Source organism: Acomys russatus, chromosome 32 (assembly GCF_903995435.1).
Source record: "Acomys russatus chromosome 32, mAcoRus1.1, whole genome shotgun sequence".
NCBI lineage: Eukaryota > Metazoa > Chordata > Mammalia > Rodentia > Muridae > Acomys > Acomys russatus.
The window spans coordinates 41,534,397-41,550,202 of NC_067168.1; the positions used below are offsets into that span (position 1 = coordinate 41,534,397).

Below are 15,806 nucleotides of genomic sequence, written 5' to 3' on the forward strand. Positions count from 1 at the left end.
CAGGACACATGTATCAGGGACAGACAGCCAGAGATAAGGGACAGCAGGCTGCCCAGGGCTAGTGTCTATCTGTGTTAGTAAGCTTCTGTCAGGAATTATTTTTTTCCGTTTTGTGTGTATGTGTTCATGTGCCGACATGCAAGTACACATATGTAGATGTGGCTGGCAAAGGCTAGAGGTTAGCCTCCAGTGTTGCTCCTTAGACCTGTACATTTGGATTTTATAGTCTCTTCCCTGGGGCTCAGCTAGGCTAAGCTGGTTGATGAACAAGCCTCACGGAGCCTCTATCTTTGCCTCCTGAGCTGAGATTAAAAGTGCCTACCAGCATCTGTGGCTAATTTGCCTGGGATCTGAGGGCCAAGCTCATTTTCTCATGCTTGTACAACTGCCCTGTCTCTCCTGGATTGTTTTTAAAGGGGCTCAAATCTGTTGTAGAATGCTCCACCCCCACCCCAACATAAGAGACAGAGCCATCTTTATCAGAGCAGCTATGATGTCCTATAGGGCACTGCTGGAAAGGTTAAAGTCTAGTCTGGTATATCCAGATAGCCACCTAAGCTTGGTCTATTATGACGGACTCCCTTTTTCTTCCCCTGATCTGGGGATCCCTAGATCCCCTAAGAAGATCACATAGCCCTCAGGAAAGATTATAGGCCCGACCCTTTCCTGATAGAACCTGTGCAGCAAGCAAGCAAATGGGGATTCCTGGAAATGCCCTACCTTTTGCTAAGGAGATCCTAGCCTTCAGCAAATGACCTTTAATCATACCTGGAAGTTTTTCCCCCACCTATAGGATAATTAAGCAATGTGTTCTCCTTCTTGTGATAGGGCCCTGTGCCACTGCATGTAAACTTGGTGCTGTACCACTGCATGTAAGTCAAGTATCTTTTTAATTACAGTGAGACATGAGATAATATAAGATGAAATATGAGCCACACAAAAGATATGATTTTGAGAGGTTTATTATATGGGCATGGGGAGAGAAGAGAGAGGATGAGAGAGCAAAGAGGTAAGAGATTAAAGAGAGGGGTGAGGTGGGCTTGTCCTTTTATATACTGGGCGGGGCCATGCCCAGTGGCAGGTGGGCAATGACATCACAGGTGGGCAGACTGGTTCAGAATCCTAACACTCCTCCCTTTTCCTATAGTTAAAAAAAACAAATGAGGATGTTGGATCTTTTTTCATGTAATGTAAGTCAAAGTATATAGATGTAGACTCACTGGAAGCAGCTTTTGGCTACCATGTAAGGGGAGAAGAGAGGCAGGGCGCAGGAGCAACAACACGTCCAGAGTGTATGGGGAAGCTCTGAAATGCTCTAGCTGTTCCTGAAAGAAATGGGGCCTTTGATCTTGAGGTCCATCAAGACGTCAAGCAGCACCTGGACGGGCCTGCCAGATGCGGTAGCCAGGCCACCTGGCAGATGATGAGCAACTACCCCATAAGAGATCTTCAAGACTGGGCCTGGTGCCCTCCCCTCACAGAAACAGGGGGTGGAGAGGGTCAGCAGACCCTTCCCTTAGATTCAAACCACTCTTTCCTATACCTCCTCCCAGACTGCATGTAATCTCATGGTCTCAGGATGTGCCAGGCTATAGGGAAGGAAGGTCCACTAAGGGGCTCAGTCTGCGTAGCTATGAGGACGTCATCGCCCATGTGGGGGTGAGGCTGTGGGTAATCCACCCTCCTGTAACTTACCTTGTGCCACACTCTGTAAGTAGGCGTGGTGACTCGTTTCTTCGCCAAGTGGGACTTGGATGGGACCGTGACTTTGCTTTGTCACTGGCACCTAATCTGAGGTGAGCAGACATGGTCTACCTGCCCAGGGACATGAACTCACAGTACTGTCCAGAGACAACCGACATGGAAAGGGTAGAGAGGATTTGTAGACTGACATTTTCTGCCATGCTGCAGAATAATCTCCTGTGCGAAGTGGGTTTAGCTGCTGGGAACAGCAACAAGAGGCAAGATTGTCTGCAGTCTTTTGATTTATTTGATCTCCTAGACATCTTTATTTATATAAAAGACAAATGCTGCATAGAATGAAAATAAGTGCTTTAGATTTTGATATAAAAAGAATATTGTGCATTCACATTACTATTTTAATACATGAATATGGCTGAAGTGTTCAATAAAAGAATAAGACCTTCCCTTTATGCAGAGTAGTGAAAAAAAGTCAACATTTTTAGGAATGACAGCAATGTTATTCCTTGGTCTTTTTTTTTTTTTTGGATAAGAAAAAAAAATTACACAAACAAAACAAGCCACAGTAACATGACGCCATGTTCCAGTTTCTGATGAAGACCCACTTTTGAACCCTAGAAATCCTAGTGGACCGGTATTCTACAAGTTCACCACTAGAGGGCGGTGAACATCAGCTACTGGGATGGCACTGGCAAGCCTTAAGGTGCAAATGGATTTGGCAGTTTCCGTGGTGTTCACAGCACACTCCCACGGGAAAGAGTGCATAGATTTTTTTGTCCTACCCCCAACTTGACCATACATCTTAAAATCCCCTGTTATCTGAGGCCTCCCATGGTCCAGACAGAACAAAAGACTCCTTGATAGTCTTTCAGTCATGTTCCTATTGGTTGAAAATAGGTAGCTTCAAAACCACGTTAAAAAAAAAAAAAAAGCTGTTGCTTGCATCATCCACTTTTGTTGGTGGATTAACAAGATTCCTATTAAAGCTCATTCTTTGCTCTCATCCAAGTGGACACAGACTCCTGGCTCTATACGGGCTCCTGTGTGTCCCCTATTCAAAGACCCACTCGTAATTTCTGCAAAGGTTAGGGCAACGAGGAGACCAGTAGCCATAAAGAAAGACTCAGAGAGCAGAGAGGTTTCCTTGCAGAGGCATGTGGGACTTACTATGCATACGAATGAGACGTGACCTAATGGCAGTCACCTACAGGAGGTCTTTTGAGGTCCAATTCATGGTTAGCTTCAAATCATAGCACGAGAGGTCTGTGCTGCCCAATCTGTTGGCAGAACAAGGCGGCATGAATGCACGCTGCTGGTGTGTGCACGCGTGTGAGGGTGCTGGTGCATGCACTCCTGTGAGGGTGCCGGTGTGTGCACGTGTGATAGAGGCCAGAGGTCAATGTCAGATGTTCTTCCTCGGGATGCTGTTCTCCTTGCTTTGGAGACAGCCTTCCTAACTCCCGGGTATAGTCATCTCACCAGTGATGAGATGGCAAGCGTGTTCCATGGACCATGGGTTTTTCACGGGTTCTGGTGGCCTGAGCTCAGTTCCTCTTTCTTGTATGGCAAGCATTTTTACTTGCTGCGCTACCTTTCTAGGCTCATGAATGCACACTTCCTACAGCGGATTATTGACCAGAAGTAGCTTTCCTTTCTAGACTGGGGTGTGTGTGCGCGTAATGGGACTAAGACCTGTTAGTGCTGAGAAGCGAAGCCCTCGCCTTCTGGCTGTAAATGGTGCCACCTGGTGGCAGAATTAGGTACCACCTCCTTTCCTTCTCCTGGAATCTAGCTTTTTTTTTTTTTTTTCCCCCTGTAACATCTCAAATACTTAGAAAGAAGCTAACTTTCAAACATTGTGCTGACCAAGCAAAACAAGGGCCCAGAGTGTTCCCAGACACCGCTGTACAGTACGGGCAGCGTGTGTCACTCAAATCCTGGATGCTATTTGGGAGCCTGGGAGATGGAACCCACTGGTGTTGCCATGGCAAGCTGGAAGCTCCAGCAGGATTGGCAGAAATGAAATACACTGAGCCACAGGGGGCTGGGTGTAGGGTGTGCCACATTTAAAAGGGGATAATGGCTTGGGGGGGGGTGAATAATAGTAACTTAGGCACAGGAGAAAATCAAAAAACACAATCTTTTAAGTAGATGGTGGGGTGAATTCAAGGATGGGGAAACCGTCTTCTTTGATTGTGGTCGTCTGTAAAAGCAGAAAAAAGATGGGTGGGGGGGCCAAGTTTCTAGGCTAAGTGAGAAGGTTTGCAAGTCAGATGTGGGTCTTGAACGTCAAAGATAAAATCAAGAAAAGCAAAGGCACATGGGAGACCCCGGGACATAGTGGTGGGTTGGAACTTAGCTCCCTGGCCAGGAAAGCACCCTAGTGTGGAGGGTAATTATTGCAAAACAAAATGTTTTGTGGCCGAAGCAGGCTGTGAGGCATGGATCCTTCTCACACAATTGTCTCCCCAACCCTGCAGTCAGGAGACCATCCTGTGTGCGATTGTCAAGTGCTAAAGCCGTCCCGAGTCCCTTCTGCTCCCCTCTGGAGCTCTCCAATAAAAACTAATTTCTTGGGAACGTTAGATCTTTTTCTTTGTCTCCTTGCAGAGAATGGCTATATGTAGAGAGATATAGACATATAGATATATAGATATATAGATATATAAAACATAGCTATTTATATTTACATTACAGGCATTAATAAAGTGCAAACGTTATTGGCTGTTGTAAAAATCAATCTCATTTCCTGAGGAGGTGCTAGCACAGCTTATGCCATGACTATGTCCAAGGCATAGAATGCTCTCTGTCACTCATCCCCCGCTGCTGCTGCTGCCGCTGCTGCCGCTGCTGCTGCTGCTGCTACAGTTGCAGCGGCAGCAGCAGTGGTGGCTGTTTCTGAACACGGAGCAGTGTTTGGGGAAGAACGAAGCAAGTCCTTGGTTTTCCAGAAGCATCCATCAGGAAAGCATCCTGCTGCCTCTGGTCTTTGGTTAGAGGACGGCTTCTGGAGGCTTGGCCCAGTCTGGCCAGAAAAAGCTATTTGGTAGTGTTCAGCGAGCCATCTTCTGGAATCTTCTCCTGGGAGCAGCTCCTCCCGGAGAGTCTATCAGGGTGCTCCAGCTCACTGAAGCGCTCAGCCACACACTGGGCTGTGAGGCGGGCCTCGGGGTCATGGTCCCAGCACTCGGTCAGTGTCTCACACACGATCTGGATGCCCTGCAGAGGAAGGGAGGGGTCCCAAGGGCACCGTCAGTGGGTGGTCTCCAGGGAATTAGTATCACTATGCCATTATCAAAGTCCACAGCTCAGAACAGGGCTCACCCTTTCTATGTGCTCATGTGTGTGCAAGGCTGGGTCAAAAGCTAACGGCAGCTGTCTTTTCAATCGCTCCCCACCTTATTTTTTGAGACACAGTTTCTCCCTGAGCCTGGAGCTCGCTGATTTGGGATCCTTCTGACTCCTCTCCCTCTGTGCAACTTTCCAGGTGCTCACCACTGCACTCAGCTTCTTGCACAGATACTGGGGAGTCCAAACCCTTTACTGATGATGCCATCTCTCCAGTGCCTAGGGTCCAGTCTTGGTAGCACACATTGTATGGATTGTAACAAATACATCCATTATATATCCATCTGCTTCCCACCTTAGGCTGGGTTCTCTCTCTCCCTTCCTTTCCATTGCTTCTGGTGTCTTACTCTTTCAGACTGTAACAACAGCTCTGTTTGAACAGAACTGGACACCCAAGCCCAGAGTGGGACAGGCATTAACCTTGGTTCATTCAGTAAGGCCCATATTTCATGAAGTGACTCTCAAGCTGCTTTCAGAACTGCCTAGGGTGACCCCAGGATGCCCCAGTCATGTCCATTGACATTATGATAGGCCCCATGACATGGCTGTCTTTGTATGCAAATATGCCTAAGTGTAAGTTATTTCATAGGTTATCCCCACCAGTTAGCCCCACCCCCTTGAGGCCCGTGCAGGAAAGGCTATCCAGAACAGCAACAGACTCTATCACAGCTGGATTTCGTTTTTGCATCAAGAATGTTTTTTTTTTGTTAATATTTTAAGTCCTTTCAGAAAGCCAGAAGGTAAGTAAATAGCCTGAGAGGTGGAAGTAAGATCAACTCCTTCCATGGAGAGGTCAACAATGCCCCTGGCGATCTCCACACAGGTGGGACAGATGCATCTTACACTCTTCGTGGAGAGTTGGCACTTGCCTGTCAATACCAGCAACTTTCACAACATCTGGGGAGTCCCCACTGCCCCCCCAGCTCTTGATGTGGAATTAATTGCATAATTCACCTAACTGATAGTATTGATTGATGGCCCTGTTAAGAGTAGAGTGCTATTGTTGCTATACCAGAAGCATTCATTTTGTTCTGACACAGTAATTACAGGCAGTAAATTAAATTAAATATTAAGCATTACCTTGAAATCAATAGGGCAACAAATCTCATTAAGAGAAAAAAATGTATTATGCAAATTCTTTCCAGAATTTCATCATAATGACTAACGGCTTCATCATAAGAACTTTGCAGGAGAGACCTCACGAGGTGGTGACAGAGTTTAAGTGGAACAGACCATTCCAGTACTTTATAATTCTTGAGTTTCTACAAACAGCACAAAGCAGAATGCAAAAATTTTTAGCACCAGAGACATTTTGTTTGAGACTCTGGTGTAGATCTTGGCCCTGGGAAGCCTGGCTCACCTACTCCCTGCTCGCAGGGCTGGCTCTGGGCCAGGACTGCCCTGAGCAGGCTTCCTGGCCCATCTGTCTTCCTGACTGTGCCTGACTTACTGTTCCTGGCCCTCGCTTGGATTCTCCTTGCCTTTAGGCAGACCTACACAGCCATGGCCTAGGAGGATGAAGGACTTTCCAAGAGAGCAATAAAGGGCTTTGCTGGATGGAAAAAAAAAATCGTTTTGCCAGAGAGATGGGGGAAACATTGTTTTAGCTCTTTCCTCACTGAGGCCCTTTCTTGGGTGTATCACACATGAAGCCAACTGTCTCTCACTCACAACCTATCCTGTCTTCCCCTCTCCTCTGACCTCTGCTATGAGAACAGCCTCAACTTCCAGATCCTGGCAAGGAATGGCAGAGGGCCTTGAGGATGTCACTCAACGGGCCAGGCCCCTCCTTCTCCCCCAGCAAGTTCCTCCTTGACTTGCTGCCCTCCACAGTGGTGAGCCAGCCTCTTCCTTCCCAGGCATGCTTACACGCAGCAACCCTCTTGTCTCCGTGCACAGCAGCAGATACAAGCATGCCAGATCCCCGACACCCCTGCTTGCTTCCAGGCACTAAGTATTTCTTTCTGAAGTTGAAGGACCACAGAGGAGGTAAGTTAGAGGCCAGAGAGCATGAGATGCAGGCTCCTTATGTGAAGGCACCGCACCGCAGTGGGCAGCTGACATAGCTAGCAAAATATCTTAACCCTGAATCAAGAGGGCTTGGGAAATGTGACCAGTGCCCTCCAGTGGTTTTCTGAGAACTCTCCATGAATGCTGTATAAGCCTGGGGAATATAACTTATGAGGAGTTTCTCCTTATGAACACACAAACCTAACAGAGTTACAAAGAACCAATGACTTTGCGCTTAGAGTAAAGCTCTATCTCCCAGAATCCTCTGCTGCCCATGAGACCTTCTGACTCTTCAAAAGCCAGCACGACATACCTGGTGGTTGAGCCAGAAGCTGGGGATTTCAGGCCGTCCTCGATCTCTCAGCACATTGTCCTTCATGCTCTCCACACAGGGGTGCTCCCGCACCTTGGAACCAAATGGGGGCTCGTAATCTTTCACTTCTGTGAAGAAAACAGGCAGACGTGGGCCAGATGAGCACAAGGCACATGGCTGAGAAAAGTATGCTTGGTGAGTGCCTGGCTGGGTGATACGAGGTACCGAATGGTAGAATGAACCTGTTGCTGCCAGAACATGTTTCATGGTGGTGTTGGAAGGATGCTGGACACTGTCCACCGGTGATTGTTCAGTCCTTCTAGGCATCATTTTACTAGTCGGTACCTATGGACTAAGGCAGACATGTGCCCAGCTTTCCCATCAATGCAAGTGCACTCAACTGGGGGCAGGATACTGTTTCTAAGGAGGGACTCCCATCCAGCACAGGCTGGAGAGGCAGCTCAGCAGTTAAGTGTGGGCTCTTGCAGAGAGGACCAGAGCTTGGTTCTCAGCACCCAAGTTGGCATTCACACAATTACTTTTCACTTCAGCTCCAGGAGCCCGGGAGCTCTGATCCTCAATAAATGTACCCCCAATCTTTGTGTCAGTTCCCACTTCTGGAAATGCTGGTCCAAGCCATCTGCCCAGGAAGATCTTTCTTTCTCTTTTGGCTTCTGTCTGCTCAGCTGCACCATCTGAAGATGGCTGTCACTCTGCCACCAGTGCCTTGCAAAGCCCTTCCTTAGGAAATAGGAAGAGTGCTCAGAACCATCCAGTGTCACGGGGGTCTGATGAAGTGCTTTTGCCTTTTCAGAAGGCTTCCTAGCTTTTCCCTTCCCAGGGAGCACTTCAGAGAGCGCTCCAGGGACCACAATTCTCCTACCCATACTCCAAAACAACAGGCCAAAACATTGCACCACAGTGAAGAAAATACCAGAATAAGACTCTAGCCCACTGTCCACCTCAGGGAAGACAGGCCAAAGAGCAAAACAAGCACTTGTGTGGTTGAACTATTAACTAGGGCTAGCTTATTCCACTCCAAGTTCTAACCCTTGAAGTCATATGTGATGGCTCAACTTCATTTTCACCTTGCCTGGACTTGGAATCACCTAGGAGACACACCTCTGGGTGTGTCCCTGAGGTTCAGGAAGGAGAGAACGCCCTAGTCTCAATGCACACAACACCCTTCAAGGGGCTGCAATCCAAAAGCAAATCAAAAGGCTCAAAGGAGCCCAGGTGACTAGGCCCAGTCCCTCCCTGCCTCAGGACTATGGACACCCCAGGTGACCATTAGCTACCTCATGTCCCTGTGTGGGCTGTACCCACAAACTCTGGGCCTAAAGAAGTCATTCCTTTCTTAAGGTGCTTTGGTTGCAGCTGTCTTGATCACAGCATTTATTTTAAAGAGGAAGTTCAAAGGAGGCTTCTGTTTGGGTGAAGATGGCTGTGGAGTGCTTCAGCTTGGCAGGGAAGAAATAGATGTGCTTCCTCAAAGCAAGGGAAAGCTTAGCTGAGTTCCCTCCATTTCTCCTGAGACCTTGGGTGCTGAGAGACTTCCTGTGCTTAAAGGGATACTAGCCCTGTTTCCTTTCTTTGGCTAAAATGGGGAAGGGGGAGGGTCAAGGGTCATTCATCTGGAAGGCTCTGGCGACTGATTCTCTGTGACCCACCGGGGAGGATCGAGAGCTTTGCTGCCTTCTAAATTTAAAACAGAAAAATCGGGTGGGGGCAAAGAACATCATGTGACCTAAACCTGCAAGGTGACCCTTAAAGAGGGAACAGAGGCACATGCCTGTCATCTCAGCACAGGAGAGGTTGTTACGAATCTGAAGCCAGCTGGAGCTACACAATGACCTTTAAGCAAACAGTCTGGGCTACAGAGTGAGAGCTCCGTGTCTAAACCGTTCAATCACTCACTAGTCAAGGGCTCTCCCGGGTTAGGAGTGGGGCGAGAGGATTTGAAGTGCACATATATCTACATCTGTTTAATCAGATCAGCTAATCGATCAAATTTTGTTTAGCTAATTAATTAATTGTGCACAAGCTGTGGCAAGCTTGTGGAGGTCAGAGGACAACTTTGGGGGGTTGTTCATTCCCTCATTCTGCCGCGAGGGTCCCGCGACTTGAACTCAGGAGCTCGTGTTTGGCGGCTGGTGCCTCCACCTCCTGAGCCATTTCCTATCCTTCTGCACACATCTCAAACTAATTTTTCCTTCAACCCCTGAAAACGCCACATTTGCACAATATATGCATCCACAGCAGATAACAATGTGTACTTGCTTTTTTTTTTTTTTTTCTGACTAAGGATTTTGTTGATTCTTCTTTCTCTGGTTTTTCCCCTCATTTTGAACACCCTGGTACTGACATTTCTTCTCTCTCCTCCTTACACTTGGCTGTGTGTACACCTGCCGCTCAGCCAATACGTCTACTATCCGCTCCGTACACTAAAGCGGAGGTGTTGGCTGCTACCTTTGTGGCTCTTCAGGCAATCCTATTTGCTGTTCTCTGGGCCTCCATGGGGACCTGGGGACATGAACAGTGCATGGGAGGCCATTCTTTCCTGAAGAGAGTTTTCTAACTGCTACTCGGATCTAAATTTCCTTCAAGTTTTGGCAGATGTTCACCTTGACCCTGAATGAGAAGGCAGTTATAAACTGAGTTAAAATCCGGACTCTGAGAAGCAAGGTCAAAGGTCAGACCGCTGAGGGAGAAGGTTAGCAGGCAGGAAGTTCTGTTGTAGGTGGGTGAGCTATGAGAAGAACCCCAGACTCCGTATTAAAATAGTCCTAAGAATGGAGCAGAATGGCTGCTTGGCAGCACGCATATTGGTGGCCTGGACTCTTTGGCTCCCAGCATCTCCCCACAGCTTGGAAGACTGCAGTGTTCAATCCACCTCAGTCAAGGACTCACATCTGAACTCTTATTGACTCTGCCTATCTACTTATCTTTCATATTGGGGCTTAAAATAATTTATAAAATGCACGTGTTTAAGCCCATGAAATTACTCAATGAAGGTTTCTAGAAAAATCAGACCTCTTCTCACCGCTGTGCCCTGGGTTCTTCCACTAAGATGGCTTCGGTGAGATTAAAAGCGATTTAAATCATTACATTATTGGTTATAAGTGGACACTTCTCAATCTACTTTTTATGAAAGATCAGGTAAGTCGCCCTCAGTTCAATAGGAGAGGCTTCTGCAAAATGCGGTAGGAATGAATTACAGGGAAATTGAATCCCAGTTGGGTGGCTCTAGCTATACTGCGTTCCTATTAAACTCACTTAGCAGCGTAGTAAGATGGCTCAGTGGGTAAAGGCATCTGTTGCCAAGCCTGAGAGCTCAAATGGTGGGCAGAGGGAATCAACTCTTATAGCGTGTCCTTTGACCTTCACAAGTATTCCAGGGCACGTGTGTGTTGCCCCAGGAAATACTGTCATAAAAAAAAAAAAAAAAGGTAAAGTCACTGAGACCCACTCTTGGTCCCTTCCTCACCCTATAGGAAGTCTGAAACAAGCACTTCTAGCACACTGGTCTCAAATGAGCCAGGGTGGGAGCTGGGTCACGACAACGGAAAATGAACGGAGGTTACTGATCATGTTTTGAGAATGTCACAGGATGCGGAGCAACAGTTTGGAGAGATGTGACAGCCACAGTTCACCATTAAGAAGAGTGAGGCTGGAAGCCAGTCCCCGAATCTAGAGAGAGGACTCAGCGTTGCTCCAGCTGTCTCAGCCACACTGCAGAAAAGGCTTTGTCTTGCCTCTCCATGTAGCACCTCATAAGGTGCTTCCTGCATCCTGCCCACAGCACCCAGGGAATACCACACCCACTGACTCCCTGCCAGGTGTCTCCCTCCATCCCAACCTTAGTGAGGCCCTCTCTACCATAGACTCTCAAGAAGGGCTCCTTTGGGGATCTGCGGGATGGAGACAGTTGGCAGTTTCTAAACGAGCTGTGGAAAAGCTAGTTAAAAAGAAATCCCCTGACTGTCGTGATTTCCCCAGCAGGGCACCCAGACACTGTGTGTTCTGGCTTTGGGAAAGGTGGGGCCGGTGGTGGTGATGATGGAGGCGGAGAAAGAACAGGACAGTCTCAAGCTTCTAACCACAAGCAGCAGAGGAGGGCGGGGTTGGCATGGCACCAGTACAATGTTTACTCAGGTTCCTCTTTGTGGGATCCAGGGTGCTGAGACTAAAGCAGACATCTTTACCACAGTCAAGCCAGCCCTGGTCCCATCCTGAGAGTGCTAGGACAGAATGCCCTGTGCTCCCCATATCGTTCGAAACACACCATTCTGAAAAGACCTTTGTTTTACTGCTGTACAAAGCTTCCTCTGGCTTTCCTTCTCCCTGCCGCCAAGGTTGAGGACCACCGCGGCTGCTCTTCCTAGCACTCAGGAAGTCCAGCAAGCTCCTCTGAAGGGAAACAGCCTGTCCTTCTTGGCATCCCCATGGATCCGACCCCCAGACAGGTCTGGTTTCGCTTTGACCATCAGCATCTGGCCCACAGCTGTTGTGGCTGTAGTTGGGCAGTGTCCCCCAAGGCATAGGCTCCTCTGATTTTATATTTACTTTCCAAATGGTGCTGCCTCGGAGTCCTTCAAAACAAATGGTTTTCATCCTGGTCTTCCTGAAGTTTCTCCAAGCCTCCTTCTCCTTTGTTCTTTTGGGGCTTGCTTCTTCAAGGAGAAGGCACTATTTGTATCCAAGCCTTGCTCGCAGCCACTGTGTGTCAGCTTCTATTTCAGGGGTCCAGGTGGCCAGGGACTGGGGTCGGTCGATTTGCATGTGGGCCAGTTCTGGCTGGGGATGGATACACGTGGTGCCTGCCGTGTTTCCCAAAGGGGCCTTGGACACCTCCCTCATCTGCCTCCCACACACCACAGTGCAAACACTTGCCCAGACCCCAGGCCAACTGCCTGGCCTGGGACAGAGGCTCTTTGTAAAAGAGAGCCAGTGTCAGGCCTGTCCTTGCCCAGTGGAGGTCTCCTGCCTTCTCTCCATTAGAAAGCAGCGGCACGGCAACCATCCTTCCATCTTGTCCTCTCCAAACAACTCAGTTTCTCATTTTTCTTATGTATTCCTTGAGATGCTCCAAGTGTCTGAAGTTCCTACCCCTATGGTGTTATCTGTCCCCTAAATCTGCTATATTTTTCCTTCTGAAATAACTGTATCCACCAGTCCATTGCTGGACATCAGATCTGCCGCTGACCTGCTCCCTTGGGGAGAGGGAACTTTTGGGCCTGCTGCTCTTGCCAGGTGTGGCGCTATATTCCTGGTCCATCTTCCGGTACCAGGGAGCCTGAGCCTGGGGAGCTGTGACTGTGATGCCACTGTGAGCTTCCTAGCAAGAGCGTGCCTCAAAAATAAAAAATGAACTCCCGTTCCTCCACAGGGGGAACAGTGCCTGAACACAGAGGCATCCATTAGGCGTCATCTGAGTGAGTGAACGAACGGATGCATGAAGGAAGGACTATACAGAAACTGAGAGCCTTGACATCTGTTAACAGGGATCTGAGGAGCAGGAAGAAGATGACTCTCAGTAAAATGCTTGCCTAGCAAACACAGGGACCTGAATTTAGTCAGAAGAGAGCAAATTTAAAACACGTGTATGTGGCAGCTCCTGCCTGCCATTCCAGAGGAGATGGAGGCAGGTACACACCTGGGGCTTGCTGACCAGTCCATCGGACCTAGGTGGCAAGTCCTAGGGGAACTGAGACATCCTGTCTTAAAAAACAAGGTGGACATTTCCTGGTTGACCTCTGGCTGTCATGCTCACATGTTACACACACGCATACATACATATACACACACGTGTGTGTGTATGTGTGTGTACACACTCAGGGATCCACCAGGGGAGACTGGGCATTTCACAGCTGCAGACGTTCAGAAGCAAGACCCCTAAGGAGGATCGCCTGACACTTACTGAAGTACTTAGCAAGGACTTGGTACTTCTGAAGAGCTGTGTGTGCCTGCAGGTTGTGCAGAGAGGCTCAGACCCCCACATAATACTCTGAGTATTTATTTCCTCAATTCTCCACCAATCAGACTGACTCTGTCCCACAGAGAGGCAGGCCACTGGCTACAGGGCTCCTGGTGCCTTGGCTGTCCCACCCTGGAAGCCTGATTTCTCATCTGTGAGGGGAGGATGACAGCTGCAGGCTCCAAATGTGATTCTGGTGGATTCGGTGCACGGATGGATGAAGCTGCTGCTTTGGTGATGTCATTTGTGATGCCTTTCAGAGCTTTGTTAACCTGGACCAAATCTTCCTATTCCCTTACTGTGGTGGTCGGTGGGGCTCTGTGGTGGAATGTCACGCTAAAGGAACCTTACATCTGGCTTCAGAAGGAATGAGTTATCACGTGTTAACACTACCCTCCTGGTAATGCACATCCCCAGGGCTGTGCTGGGTGCTTCCTCCCTTGGGCTGCTCTGCAGAGTCCAGGCTGCCTGAGAGAGGACCACTGCAAAAGGACACCCAGCCACACCGCTCAAAAATGCATTGCACTCCAACTGTCCTGCCTTGGCACCTACTGACTTAAGCTGGCCTGGCCATCTAGCTCTCTGTCTTCTTCTGATGGCAGCAACCCCCTCCCCTGCCCCCCACCTTGTTGCTATAACTGAACCGCCTCCGGCTACAAAGAAGTTCATGCCTGAGTGTTAGTCCCAGGAAACTGCTTGAAATGGAGTCGACAGAAGCTGAAAGAAGTTTATAGTGATATCGCTAGAGTAAGGATGCAGCATGGGGGTGGCACCAAGAAAATAGAAGGGGAGGGGTGGGGCAGGGCGGGGCAGCCACAGGGGCAGGGCAGGCATCCCCAGAAAAGTCACCATCACCACAATCCCCTAAAGCAGGGCAGGAAGGATTTAATTCTCCTAGGACTTCTGTCACATAATGCATGCTGCTTACTGGCTTGCTCTTCATGGCTCGCTTCCTCTGATTTCTTAGAGCTCCCAGGACTACCTGTCTAGGGTTGGCACTGCACTTAGCTGTTCACTTAAACTAGATGGGATATTAGCTGACCCGATTGTGGGTAAGATTGCAATTTGTGATGGCTGATGAAGAAAATATTCTGCCTCATCATTTAAATGTATTAAGTATAATTATTATGTGTGGGGGAGGGGCACATGGACCATGACATGTAAGTGGAGGTCAGAAGTCTGTAAAGTTAGTTCTTTCCTTCCACTGCTACATGGGCCCAGATCAACAGGCTTTTATAGAAAGCATCTTTGCCTCTGAGCCATCTCAAAGGCCCTTCATCACCATCATCATCATCATCACCACCACCACTCTACTTCCTCTTTGGAATTCAATAGCTGATGAAAGGAGTAATCACATATCATCAAGGGGGTAAAGGTCAAGCTTTAGAAGGACCAGGGACACTTCCCCCTCCTGCACTTACACATCAAAGTCCCCTAGCAATTAGAGAACTTCTTATCTATTTTAGTAAAAAGATGACGAATAGGAAATGTGTGGCAATGTTTAAAAAGCATGGTTTGTTGTTGATGACGATGATGTTTTTGGTCTTTTGCTTTCTGGTTTTTGCTTTCTGGTTTTTTGTTTGTTTCTTTGTTTGAAGTGCAAGTCTTTCTTGCACACTCCAAACTTCTGGGGGCCACAGTCAGAATTCCTGTCCACCTGTGATCCTGGCATCAGGAAAGAGGAGGACATGAAGGCTTGTGCCTGCAGGGGACACGTCTGTATGTGTCTCATGTGCTTTCCATGTGTACAAATAATGTAAAAAGAAATTTTTCTGACATGAAAGCTAGGTTAACCAAGCTGTCTTTAAGGTCTTTAAATTGTCTTAAAAGAAATTTAAAAAGATAATCTAAGGGACAGAGGAGACACTTCACTTGGGGCAGTGCTTGCCATGAGAGGTCCTGAGTGTGGATGCCCACACCCAGGTAATAAGCTGGGCATGATGGCATGCACTTGCAATCTCAGTACGGGGAAGGCAGGGGCAGGTGGATCCCAGCAGCTCCCAGGCCACCCAGCCTAGCTGAACTAGATAGGGCCAAGTTCAATGAGGCTTCATCTCAAAGACAAAGTGGAGAGACACTGTGGAAGACACAAGAAGTTGACTTTGGGTGCCCACAGGTACACACACACACACTAACATACACATATACATGCGCACACACACACATACACAACACCCAAACACATAAACACACATGCACATATACACACCTACACACACACACACACACACACACACACACACACACACACACACACGACGTGATACTCTCAGAAGAGGCCAATGTATTCTCACGGACTTAAATCTAGTGATGTATGTGAGGGTAAACACAGCCTGGGTTTCTGCAGTTGGAGTGGAGTCAGGGGAATCAGGAGTGGGGAGTTATGATCAAATGAGAGCCAGGATAGGGATCCACGCAGTCCCTGCCTGTTCTTACCACAAAGGCTGTAAAGGGTTT

General features: G+C 48.3%; 1 protein-coding gene across 2 annotated transcripts in view; it reads right to left on the minus strand.

The window, feature by feature from the left end:
• Positions 1-3,936: 3,936 nt before the first annotated feature.
• Positions 3,937-15,806, minus strand: part of Tgfbr2 (transforming growth factor beta receptor 2) — an 85,928-nt gene continuing 74,058 nt past the window's right edge. For both annotated transcript variants that reach the window (XM_051140774.1, XM_051140773.1), the window contains 2 exons: positions 7,373-7,500; positions 3,937-4,920 (listed from right to left, as the gene is read on the minus strand). In XM_051140774.1, the coding sequence (XP_050996731.1) occupies positions 4,741-4,920; positions 7,373-7,500 (308 nt within the window). In that variant the 3' untranslated portion in view covers positions 3,937-4,740. The remainder of the gene's footprint in view (positions 4,921-7,372; positions 7,501-15,806) is intronic.